Source organism: Pleurodeles waltl, chromosome 4_2 (genome assembly GCF_031143425.1).
Source record: "Pleurodeles waltl isolate 20211129_DDA chromosome 4_2, aPleWal1.hap1.20221129, whole genome shotgun sequence".
In the NCBI taxonomy this organism is placed as follows: Eukaryota; Metazoa; Chordata; class Amphibia; order Caudata; family Salamandridae; genus Pleurodeles; species Pleurodeles waltl.
Genome location: NC_090443.1, coordinates 397,111,861 through 397,126,994, shown reverse-complemented (window position 1 = coordinate 397,126,994; position 15,134 = coordinate 397,111,861). Strand labels below are relative to the sequence as shown.

General features: G+C 44.0%; 1 protein-coding gene across 1 annotated transcript in view; it reads right to left on the bottom strand.

Moving 5' to 3' along the window:
* The window catches only part of LOC138292786 (quinone oxidoreductase-like protein 2), a 194,311-nt gene extending 183,241 nt beyond the window's left edge, over nucleotides 1-11,070 (bottom strand). The window contains exon 1 of the mRNA XM_069231558.1: nucleotides 10,909-11,070. Coding sequence (XP_069087659.1) covers nucleotides 10,909-10,976 — 68 coding nt within the window. The 5' untranslated portion in view covers nucleotides 10,977-11,070. The remainder of the gene's footprint in view (nucleotides 1-10,908) is intronic.
* Between the last annotated feature and the right edge of the window lie 4,064 nt (nucleotides 11,071-15,134).

Here is a 15,134-nt window from a genome sequence, read left to right as displayed (position 1 = left end):
AGAGGCCATCATTCATCCGCGCTCTACTGAGTGGGTTCCCTGTGCTGAAGTAGCTCACTACGGGCAGGATAGAATCCGTAAAAGTTTTGATCACGACGTGCGTAGCACCCTGCGCTCAGAATGTCTTCGCACGTCCCTTCTATCGAAAGTCGCAGATACCCCTTAATTGGATCCGAATCTGGCAACCTTTATCAAAAAGTTTACAAATGACCCCAAAGAAAGGTTTGGATAGTGCCTGGAAAGGGTGCCAGGGCAAGTTGTTGGACATTTCTGGCCCCATTACCAAAATCCTCGAACTTGCTGTGCAGGCTAAAGAATAAAACTCTCCACTGAACCTAGACGCCATTTTGCAATGGTCTCAGAGGGCTATAGGCCTTCTTGGCTATTCGAGCTGCACTATTGTCAATGAGAGGCGACCGTCCTTCCATATGAGGATTGACCCAAAATTAGCAGAACTAGCCCCCAATGAGGTGGGCCCTTTAGGGAATGGAATGCTGTTCGGAGACAAATTTGTTAAGGATTTAAGAAAATATGTGGCCACTTTTTCAGCTTTGGACCAAGCACAGTCATCCATGAAGAAGATGTTTAGAGGGGAGCTTTTTGCCAGGGCCGGGCAGTTCAGAGGCCGAGTGCCGGGCCGTGGTTTCCACCAGGCCTCAGGAGGATATGGGCAATGAGGAAGAGGTTCTTTTTATGCCTCATTGAATTTTTACCCCCTCCAGGGCACACAGAGGTTACGGTTGTGGGTCCCAAGGCAGTCACTGTGGCGGTTCCTCCACTTCAGGCAACACCTCAATAGGTCAGAGTTATTCCATTTTCAGACGTAATCCTGGGGGACAGAATAAAAAGCTGTGCAAAATGTTGGGAGAGTCTGTCTCCAGATCCTTGGGTCTGGCAAACTGATCAAGGGTTTAAACTAGAGTTATATGCAATCCCCCAACAACTCAAAGTACCTCAGGTTCTATATTTTTCCCAAGACAAAAGTACCTTCATAGACGTAGAGGTATCCACCTTGCTTCACAAACACGCCATAGTCCAGACGACCACATCCTTGGGGCTTTAAAATCCCAATTTTTCTAGTGCAATAGAAAGGTGGAGGGTCTCGCCTAGTTCTCAATCTGGGAGAGTTCAATTTTTGGACAGTCTATCATCATTTCAAGATGGAAGGTATCCATCTTCTAAGAGACTTATTGCAGGAGAGTGATTATACGGTGAGACTAGATCTCAAATTTGCTTACCTTACCATTCCAGTTTTCGAACCACATCAAAGGTCTCTCCAATTCTTGTGGAGAGACCAATGTTACGAGTTTACCCTCCTTCCTTTCGGTCTTTCGTCCGCCACTGGTGTTTTACCAAGCACTTATGCACAGTGGTTCAAAGCCTCAGAGAAGGAGGTGTTTGCCTAATTATTTATCTAGATGACATCCTGATCATGGCCCAATTCAAGGAAGCTCTCATGCAGCATCTGTCATGGATGGTCTGTCTTCTTCAAGACTTGGGTTTTCTCATCAATCTAGAAAAGTCGATCCTGACTCCTTCTCGGAACATAGGATTTCAAGTAGACTCAGTAAAAGCTCAACTTCTGTTACCTCTTTCGAAGCGAACTTCTATCAAGAAAGAGTTGAGGAGAGCCCTTGCCTCTCCGAATATATCCTTGAGGACTTTGGGTCACCTGGTTGGTCTGCTAGCCTCCTCCGTTCAAGCAATTTTCCAGGGTCCTCTCCACTATCGGGCCTTACAACGCCTAAAGACCATATATCTTTGCAGGGGTCTAACCTCTTCAGAACAGATCCAACTTTCCGAAGAGGCCAAAGCGGAGGTCTCTTGGTGACTGGATCATATGGACGCCTGGAAAGGCAGAGCAATATTTTCAGCCACTCCGGAACTGGTAATAGAGTCGAATGCCAACCTTTGACGCTGGGGAGCCCGTTGAGGCTCAGTAACTACCGGAAGGAGATAGTCCCCCCCGAGAGAAAGCTCTTCATATCAATTGCCTGGAACTTTTGGTGGGTTCCTTTGCAATTCGCTCCCTATCCCCTCGCAAAGCGAGTTGTTGCATTCTGCTCCGCAAGGGCAATGTTTCAGCAGTACGATACATAAACCATCTGGGAGGAACCAGATCCCAAGTGCTGGTGTCAATAGCCAAAGAGTTTTGGGAGTATTGTTTCCAGCATCAGATACCAGTTTTGGCGGAGTACATTTCGGCAGGTTCAACCTGATTGCGGACTGGAACTCTTGTTTCCTGAGGGACGGCAGCGACTGGAAACTGGACCCTCAGAAGTTCTCCAGACTCAATCAGATTTGGGGTCCGTGTTCAAGTCAACCTTTTTGCATCGCGTCTAAACACGCAACTCCCCTGTTTCTTCAGTTGGAGACCGGACCCTCTGGCAATGAGGTCAGATGTTTTCCTGCAATCGTGGGAGATGGGCCTACTATATGCCTTTCCTCCATTCTCCATGATTCGGAGAGTACTCTCTCGGGTGAAGTGGCAATTGGCAGAATTAGTCCTGGTGACTCCACTTTATAAAGCTCAATCATGGTTCCCAGTGGCCATGGAATTATCATCCGCCCCTCCACTTTGAATTCGCTCTCACCGGTCCCTACTTCTGGACCCAGCAGGATTACCTCATCCCTTAATAATGACGGACAATTGTCCCTCATGGCATGGAGAATTTCAGGAAACGTTGGCAGGTGTCAGGAGTTTCAGACAACGCTTTATTTTTTCCTGTTCCAATCCTGGGCCCCCTCCACTCACAAACGCTACAAATCTTCTTGGAGAAGATTGACTTGTTGGTGTAGTGAACAGAGTATTGATCCCTTGGGGGCAAACATTAGTTTAATTGTGAATTTCCTTTCAGAATTAGCAACCCAAGGTTTAGCATATAGAACAATCAACAATTTTAGGTCAGCGATATCCACGGGATACCCTCATATTGACGGTAAATCAGTGGCAGAACACCCCTTAGTTTGTAAACTATTAAGAGGTATCAGGATGGTTAATCCTCCAAAGCCAAAACATTCTGTTCTTTGGGATGATGATGTGGTATTACGATTTCTGAAGGCTTGGCTGTGCAACAAAGATCTTTCACGCAAACAGTTAGCAGCAAAACTTACTAATCTACTTTGCCTCATCTCATGTCGAAGGGTTTCGAATGTAAGAGCTTTGGACTTGGCAGGTAGAGTATTACTCCTTTGTGAGTATCTTTTACCATTTCAAGAAGAACGAAGACTGAAGTGTATTTCTTATCCTGCTTTTCCCCCATCATCAATAATTGTGTGTGGTTAAAATGTTTGAAAGTGTATGAGGGGTCTACTCAGGAGGTTCGTTGTGACCTCCAGGGTCAACTGCTTATCTCACTGAAAAAACTTTTTAGTCCAGTGTCCTCTGCTACCTTAGCTAGGTGGGTTAAATGGTTGATAAATGAAGCAAGGATTGATACCTCCATTTTTGGAGCACATTCTGTCAGATAAGCTATGGCTTCTAAGGCTTTTGTTACAGGTTCTCATTTAGAGGACATTATGGCAGCGGCAGATTGGTCAGCCGATTCTTCTTTTACAGTGTTTTACCATAAGCCTATTGTAGATGTGGCTTCAGTCATTGTGGATCAGCTTTGAACTAGCATAATCCGAAGCCTCCGATCCTGACATAGAATAAAAAAAATTCTAGCTAATGCGTCAAGAATTTTCAGTTCTATTAGGGACACCCCAATTTTATTCACCCACAGGGTAAAAAGTTACAAGCAAATTAAAAAAGCATTTGCAATGTAATAGGTCTCACATTTGCTTGAGTTAGAGCTATTGGCATTTTACATTCATAACTGGAATTTTCTGCCTCATAATTTCATCTTTTCCTGCCATATAAATCCAGTGGGCCAGCACTTCAATTTACCTTCTACCTCTATCTTAAAACATGTACAATTATCATATAAACCTTTATAAGAAATACACTTTTGGCATTAGAGTGTAATGTTCTAAACACCAAAACAAAATATCATTTGGGACAGATTGGAGGGTGAAAGGAAAGAGGGAGCTGGGAGTAAAGATGGCGAAGACAAGTGATGTAGTAACGGTGTCCTGGCCCTGGAATAAGAAAGGAAAGTGATTGACTGCAATTTCGGTAGGAAAATACAGCAGTAATTAAAGTTGAGTAAGGTACATATGTATCTGGGCCCTGGAACCACAGCATTGTTGCTCCATTGATAACTAGGCTTCAGGAGAGAAAGCGGATGGGGCATAAAAAAGAAGCAAAAGGAATACAACAGAAAGAAAGGGAAGGGATCGCAAAGAAATAAAAGAAGGAAAGGAAAGAAAGAATGAGAAAATGAAAACAAAACTAAGAGAAGAAATAGAGCAACCATGTGAGACAAAAAAAGGAAGGAAACTAGCGAACAAAAGATAAAGAGAAAAAATTAATGAAAGAATTGTGAAGAGAAAGAGAAAAATGAACTTTGACACTTCGGGTCCCGACAAGTAACCTGTGGCTTCCACATACAGACGAGAAAAAGAAGGATTTGTAGTAAAACATACATTGACAGATAAAGATAAGAAAAACCCCATAAAAAGGAAGAAAGAAAGATCTAAAAAATAAGAAAAAAAAAGTGAAAGGACACATACAGAGTCAAAGGAAAGAGCAAATAAAAAAAAGAATGAAGGGCAGAGAAAAAAAATAGTAAAAGAAGGAACACCTGGTGAAGAAAAAAGAGAAGAATGAAACTAGGAAAGAAATACCCAAGTTTGAAAGAGACATACAAAAAAGGAGAGGAGTAGAAATGAACAGTTAAAAGAAAGAGCAAAACTGTTAACGTGTGGATTTTAAGAGCTGAAAAGAGAAAGGTGGGGGAGAAAGAAAACAATGAGAGTAACAGAAAGAACAGAGTAAGATGGGTGAAACAGACCCTCCCAAATAAAGATGGTAGCTAAGATAATATTTAATTGGCTCCCTAACATACTCAAACAGAAGTCAGAGTGTGGAACTGCAGAGGGCACTGCAGAACAGCAGTAGGTGCATTAGCAGAGTTGTATGTGAACCCCAATACAGTAATATTGGGGCGATTCAGATCAGAATTGAGGGGGTACAGACAGAGCTGTGTTCCTGCCTAGTACTGGAATAACAGAAAGGCAGTGGGTGAGAAATGAGAAACGGAGTGCTGTGTACTTCCTGGTATTGGAATAATGGGGCGCTGCAGATTACGGTTGAGGTGCACTGACATAGTTGTATGTGGGCTGCAGTACTGGAATAGTTACAGGCACACAAGGTCAGAAGTGAGGTATGTTAATGGAGCTATGTGTGGAACCTAGTATTGGCGCATTGCTGAGTGTTAGCCTGGAGGTGTCCTGGTGAAGCTGCGAGTGGGGCCCAGTATGGGAGTGGCACTGCCTCAGAACCACAGAAGCGAGGAGTCCTGAAGGGCATGTGTGTGAGCCTTAGTACTGAGAAGAAATGTGCACTGAATGTTAGAATTGATGGATTCTGGCGGAGCTTTGGTGGTTCCCATCAACAGTGGTGTTGGATGTTAGACTTGAGGTGCACTGACTGAGCCGTGTTTTGCTCTTTTGGGTCCAGTATTGGCTTGGCAGTGGGACTGAATATTAGAATTGAGCTGCTGTAATGGAAATGTATGTGTGCAGGGTCCCAGTACAGGAAAAGAAGTGATCTTGCGGTTGTAAAACTGAGGTGCAGTGATGGAGCTGCGCCTGAGGTCCTAGAACTGGAACAGCGGAGTGTACTGACTAAGAACTGAAGTGGTCTGGCAGACAGCGTGTGTGGGGTTCCGACACGGGTGAGGGCTTTGAGTGTGTGAACTGAGGTGCACTGATGCAGCCGCACCTGAGGTTCCAGTACTAGAACAGCAGAGTGAACTGACTATAAAAACTGAGGTGCTCTGTCAGATGGCATGTGTGGGGTTATGGCACAGGCACTGCTGAGGAGCTTGGGGTGTGAGAACTAATGTACACTGATGGGGCCGCGCCAGAGGTCCCAGTAGTGGACCAGCAGTGCGTACTGACTGTAAGAACTGAGGAGCTCTGGCAGACAGCATGTGTGGGGTTCTGACACTGGCACACCTGAGGGGCTTGGAGTGTGTGAACTGAGGTTCATGGATGGAGCTGCATCTGAGGTCCCAGTGCTGGAACAGCAGTGTGTACTGAATGTAAGAACTAAGGTGCTCTAGCAGACAGCATGTGTGGGGTTTCTGGCACTGGGACAGCTGAGGGCTTGAAGTGTGTGAACTGAGGTGCACTACCAGAGCTGCGAGTGGGATACTAGTATGGAGCAAAAGTGGGCACTGTCTCCAAGGATTGTGGTGCCCTGGTAGAGCCAGGTGCCTGGTCTATAAACAATTACAATCGATGCTCTGTCCTTGCTCTCACCACAGAGGCAGGCACACTTGGTAAATAAAATCCAAACCAAGGAAGGATGGCAGCCAGGCAGCTGAGAGAGGATTCAGAGAGTCCACAAAGACCAAATGTTACCAAGATAACAGCCTGGTTTACAGCCTTGTTTACAGTTGAGCTCAGAGGAAGAATTCTCTGCAAAGAAAAAGGAAGCTTCCCTGGACAGGAGGAGAAATTAAAGAAAAAAAAAAAAAGAAAAAAAAAAGCCCCCTACAGACCAGATAAACAGGACAAAGCGTAATTATACAATAGATGGTTCCTGCTCCCACACAGAAGGAGGGACAAAGAGGCATGACTGACCACTAGTAAGCAAGGATTTTAAATGGCACTGAAACTAACAAATGAAATAGCTGGAAGCCCACAGATGAAGCATACTTAAAAATATACAAGAGATCGTACGCTTACGCTCGACCTAAAAATGTATTTTCAGATTAAACATCTCAAACATAGAACACAATGGCTATTGCATGTGTGTGTGTGTGTGTGTGTGTGTGTATATATATCCCCACATCCATCAGTTTCCTCTTCCATTCTGAAATCATTTAACTATTTAAGATACAAAGAATGCTCTAAACAAAGGGTTATAGCTATATCATCTGTCCAAACCTCCATCCTGACCCGTCTCTGATAGTAAAAATCACAGCAAGCACAATGCTGATGGTTAAAGGTGTTGCAAAGCTCATAGGAACGTTAGAAGCTGTGTTATCTTTTATTTTTTAAATTGCTCAATCATCTTGCTCTTGATAACTCTCCCCTCACCCCAGCACATCAACCCCTAAATCACCCCAGCTTCATCTTCCGCTATCTCCTTCCTAAATCAAGTCCCACTCTCTGCCCAATGTTGCACGGTCCACTTTCTGCCCATCTCCCTCAGTCTTCCTTACTGCCTGCGCCGAAAAGCACCATTTTGACCATATACTCAAAAGCCCTTTTCCACTGCATGATCCCCATAGTCTCACTTTCTGTCTCTCTTGCACCTGTATTTCCTCACAACCCTGTTCTGCTCCAGTCGAAAATCTGGGAGGAGTCATCCCATTATAGACCTACTTTATCTAAGACCCACTTCCATTTCCAGGGCCTACACAACTCAACAACTCTCTTTCTGCCTCATTTATCTTCATCTACAGACCTCTTCTTGCCCACAAATCACAACCCGCCTTCTTGTAAAACACCCTCTCCCAACTCCGTCTCCTTTCCATCTGCCCTATATCCTGCAATTTTGGTAGGAAAAATACAGCAGTAATTAAAGTTGAGTGAGGTACATATGTCTCTGGGTCCTGGTGCCACAGAACTTGTTGCTCCATTGTTAACCAGGCTTCAGGAGAGAAAGTGGATGGGGCAGAAAAAGAGAAGCTAAAGGAATACAAAAGACAAAAGGAAGAAAGAGAAGGGGTCCCAAAGAAGTAAAAGAAAAAAGGGAAAGAAAGAACGAGAAAATGAAAACACAACTAAGAAGAAATAGGGCAAACGTGTGAGACAAGAAAACAAGAGAAGGAATCTAGAGAACAAAAGATAAAGAGGAACAATTCATGAAAGAAGAGTGAAAAGAAAGAGAAAAATTAACTTTGACACTTCGGGTCCCGACAAGTAACCTGTGGCTTCCACATACAGATGAGAAAAAGAAGGATTTATAGTAAAACGTAAATTGACAGATAAAGATAAGAAAAACACCAGAAAAAGGAAGAAAGAAAGAAAGATCTAAAAAACAATAAAAAGTGAAAGGACGCATAATGAGTCAAAGGAAAGAGAAAATAAAAAAAGACAAAGAAAGAATGAAGGGAAGAGAAATAAAATAGTGAAAGAATGAACGCCTGATGAAGAAAAAGAGACGAATGAAACAAGGAAATAACCAACTTTTTGCATGTTTGAAAGAGAAATAAAAAAAAAAAAGAGAGGATTAGAAATAAACATTTGAAAGAAAGTGCAAAACTGTTAACATGTGGATTTTAAGAGCTGGAAAGAGGAAAGTGGGGGAGAAAGAAAACATTGAGTAAACAGAGTAACAGAAAGAACAGGGTGAGATAGGTAAAACGGACCCTCCCAAAAAAAGATGGTAGCTAAGAATACATTTAATTGACTCCCTCACATACTCAAACAGAAGTCAGAGTGTGGAACAGCAGAGGGCACTGCAGGACAGCAGGAGGTGCATTAGCAGAGTTGTATATGAACCCCAATACAGCAATATTGGGGCACTTCAGATCAGAACTGGGAGATATAGACAGAGCTGTGTTCCTGCCCACTGCTGGAATACCAGAAAGGCATCAGTGAGAAATGGAGTGCTGTGCAATTCCTGGTATTGGAATAATGGAGTGCTGCAGCTTAGGGTTGAGGTGCACTGACAGAGTTGTATGTGGCTTGTGTGGGGTTTCTGGCACTGGCACAGCTGAGGGCTTGGAGTGTGTGAACTGAGGTGCACTAGCAGAGCTGCAAGTGGGATTCTAATATGGAGCAAAAGTGGGCACTGTCTCTAAGGATTGCGGTGCCCTAGTAGAGCTGGGTGCCTTGTCTATAAGCAATTATAAGCGATCCTCTGTCCTTGCTCTCACCACACAGGCAGGCACACTTGGTAAAGAAAACCCAAGCCACGGAAGGGTGGGAGCCAGGCAGCTGAGAGAGCATTCAAAGAGTCCGCAAAGAACAAATGTTACCAAGATAGCCTGGTTTATAGCCTTATTTACAGCTAAGCTCAGAAGAAGAATGCTCTGCAAAGAAAAAGGAAGCTTCCCTGGACACAAGGCAGAATTAAAGTAAAAAAAAAAAAAAAAACCCCTACAGACCAGATAAACAGGACAAAGCGTAATTGTACAGTAGTTGGTCCCTGCTCCCACACAGAAGAAAGGACAAAGAGGCATGACTGACCACTGGCAAGCAGGGATTTTAAATGACACTGAAACTAACAAATGAAATAGCTGGATGCCCACAGATGAAGCATACGTAAAAGTATACAAAAGGTCATACGCTTATGCTCAACTTAAAAATGTCTTTTCAGATTAAACATCTCCAACATACAACACAATGGCTATTGCGTGTGTGTTTGTGTGTGTGTGTGTATATCCCCGCATCCATCAGTTTCCTCTTCCATTCTGAAAGCATTTAACTGTTTAAGATACAAAGAATGCTCTAAACAAGGGGTTATAACTATATCATCTGTCACAACCTCCATTCTGACCCATCTCTGAGAGTAAAAATCACAGTAAGCACAATGCTGATGGCTAAAGGTGTTGCAAAGCTCATATGAACGTTAGAAGCGGTGTTATCTTTAATTTTCTAAATTGCTCAATCATCTTGCTCTTGATATCTCTCCCCCCACCCCAGCACATTAAATCCCAAAATCACCCCAGCTTCATCTTCCGCTATCTCCTTCCCAAATCAAGTCCCACTCTCTGCCCAAAGTTGCATGGTCCACTTACTGCCCATCTCCCTCAGTCTTCCTTCCTGCCTGCGCCCAAAAGTACCATTCGGACCATATACTCAAAAGGCCTTTTCCACTGCATGATCCTCATAGTCTCACTTCCTGTCTCTCTTGCACCTGTATTTCCTCACAACCCTGTTCTGCTCCAGTCGAAAATCTGGGAGGAGTCATCCCATTATAGACCTACTTCATCTAAGACCCACTTCCATTTCCAGGGCCTACACAACTCAACAACTCTCTTTCTGCCTCATTTACCTTCACTCTTCTTGCCCACAACTCACAACCCGCCTTCTTGTTCAATACCCCCTCCCAACTCTGTCTCCTTTCCATCTGCCCATCTCCTGCAATTTCAGTAGGAAAAAACAGCAGTAATTAAAGTTGAGTGATGTACATATGTATCTGGGTCCTGGTGCTGCAGAACTTGTTGCTCCATTGATAACTAGGCTTCAGGAGAGAAAGCGGATGGAGCAGAAAAAGAGAAGCGAAAGGAATACAACAGACAAAAGGAAGAAAGAGAAGGGGTTGCAAAGAAATAAAAGAAATAAGGAGAAAATGAAAACAACTCACAATCCTCCTTCTTGTTCAATGCCCCCACCCAACTTCGTCTCTTTTCCTTCTGTCCTATCTCCTGCACTAGTTTGCCTTTATTTGCCCATATCAGCCCCTTCTGCCACATTTAATCTTCTTCCATGCGATCCTCGGTATCATGGCACAGCCAGACATCCTAGCTTTTCGAACAATGGCATCTGTTCTATGCTGTGACTAGGAACACACAAATAAATTGCGAAAAACGAAACTACAAATACCAGAAAGCAAAGGGTGGCTCATTATAAGGCCATGATTGACAAAAGGTTTCAGACATGCTTTGGGGGGACGGGAACCCCCAATTTCTCTTTACAGCACCTTTGCTCAACAGCCCATTTCCTGATGTTATACAACTCTCTTCCTTCCCCATTTTCTACCAGCTCCCTCGCCCTTAGCTATCCCGACAATCACGTGTCTGCCCACCACTTCGGTCTCTGTTCTGCCCCTCCAATAGCCACCTACGTCCCCATGTTTCCTCCAGTGAACTCTTTCCACCCCCGTCATATCCCGGGTCAGACCTGAAGAAGCCCCGCATTGCTCCCCGGAGGGGTGCCCTTGGGCCAAAGCACCGGACTGTCGCTGCCATCTCCAACCACGCTGCCCGTCTCTTCCCGGTAGCATTGAACGCAGAAGCCGAGGTCTCAGAGTGCAGATGGGCGCGGACCGGGACTGAGGTGGCTCCTCCCCACTCTGCTCCGTCGGCCTATGGGCGATGTTCCTCTTTCGACACAGCGGAGAACTTTTCAAAAGAAATCAGAGCTGCCGCGCCCATCTACGACTCTAGGCGGGAGCGAGGCCCCCCCTCCAGCGTGAATGCACGTGTTGCAACACCACTCGTCGTGCCAAGCCAAAAATGAGAAGCGGATCCAAACATCATTCACGTTAGACTTTGTTTTGTAGTCCCTATTAGTATTTATATATATAGTGAAAAATTATATCTAATACTGGATATAATAAAGACGCATAAGGTGGAACCATCTGAGCATTCTTTTACAGCTAAATCCAGGTCTTACTCAATTAGGGAGGCCCCTAAATGAAAATCTCTGATTAAAAAAAGGTAGACTTTTCTGCTGTTATTAATTGAAAAGGCGAGCGCATGTTCCGCATCGCTAATTCAAAAGAATATGCACACAATGATGTGATAATATATATTGCACGAGAAGTTGCCATCGGAAACAGGTAGTTCATCCTATACATGGTCAAGGTTCTAAAATTCCCTATTCCGCATCGCACTCAGTATTTTTTTTTATTTTATTCTGGTTCTTGTAATCCAGAATTCATAAATGAGCTAAATAGGAAAGAAAAGCTAAGTAAAAATCTAGACTCACTGAGATACTCTTGGAATTGGAAAACTTAAAAGTTGTCTATTGTCTTCATTTTCAGAATAGGGCTCATATTGTGCAATGGAAAGTATGCTTCCTTGCTGGTACCAAAGGATATATCTGCTTCGACCCTACGACTCACTGAACGCATATCCCTCATTGTGTTCAGCAGAAGCCGGGTGGTCCACTGTCATGTTTCCGTCTCCACGTGAGCACTGAACAGATCAGATTTGCTAAGAAGTGTGCGTCTTGATTTGCCACATTGCTCCAGGTTCACTGAGTACCCATACCTATCAAACTCTAGCATGTAAAATGTGGCTGAAGTGAAGAGTTTAAGAGGGTAATCCCATTAAGATGCATAGGGGATGAAAACATTTTGGAGGGTGGCATAGGTCTGAAAAGCGAGTGACCGCATTAGAGAATATGGAGTCCTTTTGTTTGGCAGGCAGGTCACAAGAATTGAAAAGAGGCTGACGCCTGCCAAATGCAAGTGAGTTGACAGGTATGTACACCATGTATCCAGTGCCTAATTTGTGCTTGTTTCCGGTGCTGAGCACCAGCACTTATTTTTGAGGCCCTGCGCTTATTCTTCTGCCCCAAGCACTTGCTGCGAGCAAAAGACACATATGGGAAATATGGAGGAAGTGAAAAACGAAAAAGTGTCACAATTGGAGAAAGCAGAAAGCTGCAAGAGTGAGCTGATGGTGCAGGGAGCGGCTTTAAATGGATTGAGGAGGCCCGAGATGGCTTCAGGATTACGCTGTCTCAGTAATCTATACTCACACATTTAATTGCAGCAGCTGCATGTTTAAGAGGAGTTCTTTAGGCACCAGCACATTTTTATTTACAAATTAAGCACTGCATGTATCTAGTGCTGGTCTTTCATTTCACAAATCCATGCAATTGGAAATTGTAGTTTTTAGGTCTCGCTTGCCAGACAGCAAAAACTGTATGTTGGCAAAAAGTCTTACTGTCTTCTTACAATGGGCTTAGAGGCTGAAAATTGCTTACATTTGGCTGGCTTTATTGGCATTCTAATTTGCTTGCTTTTTAGGTCGCAGCCTACCAGACACGGCTGGTTTGCTAAAGACATTTTGGGGACTTTCATAAAGTTGATCTAGGAATACATTCCATCCGTTGATTACCATTGACTTCGTGGTTTGTAAATCATATTATCTGGCTTTCTCTTTGCTGGATTTATTTGCTTTAGGTTTTGCAGATTCAGTTGGTCCTCCTGTTGCCTAAACCGTATTTACTGTATTCTTCCACGAAATCCCTTTCTATAAACAGGCCTTTAAATCCTGTTCTTATCTTGTCACATTGGCTGTGCATTCAAAAACTGAGGTCAAATGTCAGGCGCTGTCTTCCAAGGGCACTTGTTTACTTTTCTGTCTCTGGCTTCAAAGTGAGAGGATTTATGTGGCAATTTTGCTGGATGCTGTGGGAAGGAAAGAGTTTTTTCTAGCACACATCAGCAGGTAAATGAACTGTGACAGTATGTCAAAATATATCACTATTAAAATCACAAATTAAGCACAATTTTTGTTAGGGTCAAGTGCACAAGCTCTCCATCCCTGTTGTAATCTCTCTTTGGGCTTGTTACCACGCCCATATCACGCCTGTCAATTTAATTGGTTTCCTTTTAAAATCCGCTTGCTTTCATTAGTGACAAGCATGCATACTTTTTGCCTTTTCCGGTTTTTAACCCTCCTCAAGCACACCAGCAACCTACTAAAAACTTACGAGGCTCCATGTTTTCAGCCTGGTTTTTGCACTACTTTATCTTTGTATTTTCCATGCAGCGCGTTCGCGCTGAATTTTACATAGCGCAATTGTGCTTGTTTTTTTGGTTATCAATTTCAGCACGCTCATGCTGCGTTTTACATAGCGCAATAGCGCTTGGTCTTTTCTTTCAATTTGTTTGGCCTGAAAAGTCCGGTTAGGAATTTACAACGCTAATACCTTTAACTCGAGCAAACGCGAGACCCGTTGCATTGCAAATCATTGTTGTTTCTGATGTGTTGGAAACAAATACTTTAATATGATGAAAACAAATCATTACTCTGCAATCCAATTTCCACACATTTTTGTTTGTGCACTGTATACAGTCTTATTAATAAAACTGTATGTCTCTGCTAATGTAATGGTCATTTCAATTGAAAATGTGTTATCTGTAATGGCAGTGTGCTACAATAACATGCATACTCTGCCCCATGCCACTCAACTCTACTCTGCTCCATTCCACTTTACACCACTCCACACCACCTCACTGTGCACCACTCTACCCTATGCCAATGCACTGTTCATTAATCTACACCACTGCAGTCTTCGCCACTGCATTATACACCAGTCCAGTCTAGGCCATTCCAACCTATCCTGCACAACTCCACTCTATGCCACTGTACTCTACACCACTTTGCAGCACTGCATTCTTCACCACTGCTCTCAATGCTAGTACACTGTATGCCAGTGCACTTCACTGTGTAGCACTCAACTCTATGCCACTGCACTCTACGCCAATCCACTGTACGCCACTTTAATCTACTCTGCACCACTAAACTGTATGCCATTGCACTGTCCACCACTTTGCGCGTTACATTCTATGCCACTCTACGCAACTGCACTCTACCCTGCACTACTCTACGCCACTTCCGTCTACTCTGAAACAATCTACTCTACATCACTGCACTCTACGCCACTCTACTCCACTCTGTGCCACTGCACTCTACGTCACTCTATTCTTAACCACTGCCCTCTAAGCCAAAGCACTCTACACAGCTGCACTCTCACTGCACTCTACTCTGTATCACTGTACTCCTCTGCTCTCTATGCCCCTCTACCCTGCTACACTCTGACCTGCTGCTCTGCAACACCACACTCTCTGCCACTGAACTCTCTGCTGCTCTACTCTGCACTACTCCACTTTACACTACTCTATGCCACTGCACTCTATGCAATTGCATTCTATGGCATTAAACTCTAGTCTGCACCACTCTATGCTACTCTACCCCGCACCAGTCTAAGCCACTGCCCTTTACTGCCACTTGACTCTGCACTGTATGCCACTGCACTGTATGCCACTTGAATCTACCCTACACCACTGCCCTCTGCATCACTCAACTGTACACCACTCCACTCTATGCCACTTCACTCCACTCTATGCCTTTCCACTCCACTCTATGCCTTTCCACTCTACTCTACTCTATGCAATTGCACTCTACACTACTGCACTCTGCGCCACTCTACTCTGTGCCACACTACTCTGCACCACTCCACACCACTGCACTCTACTATGCATCATTCTAACCTACACCACTACATTCTACAACGCTGCATTGTATGCCGCTGAATTCAATGCAACTGCACTCTGCAACACTATGCCAGTGCACTCTACATCAGTCCACTGTACTCTATACCTCTCC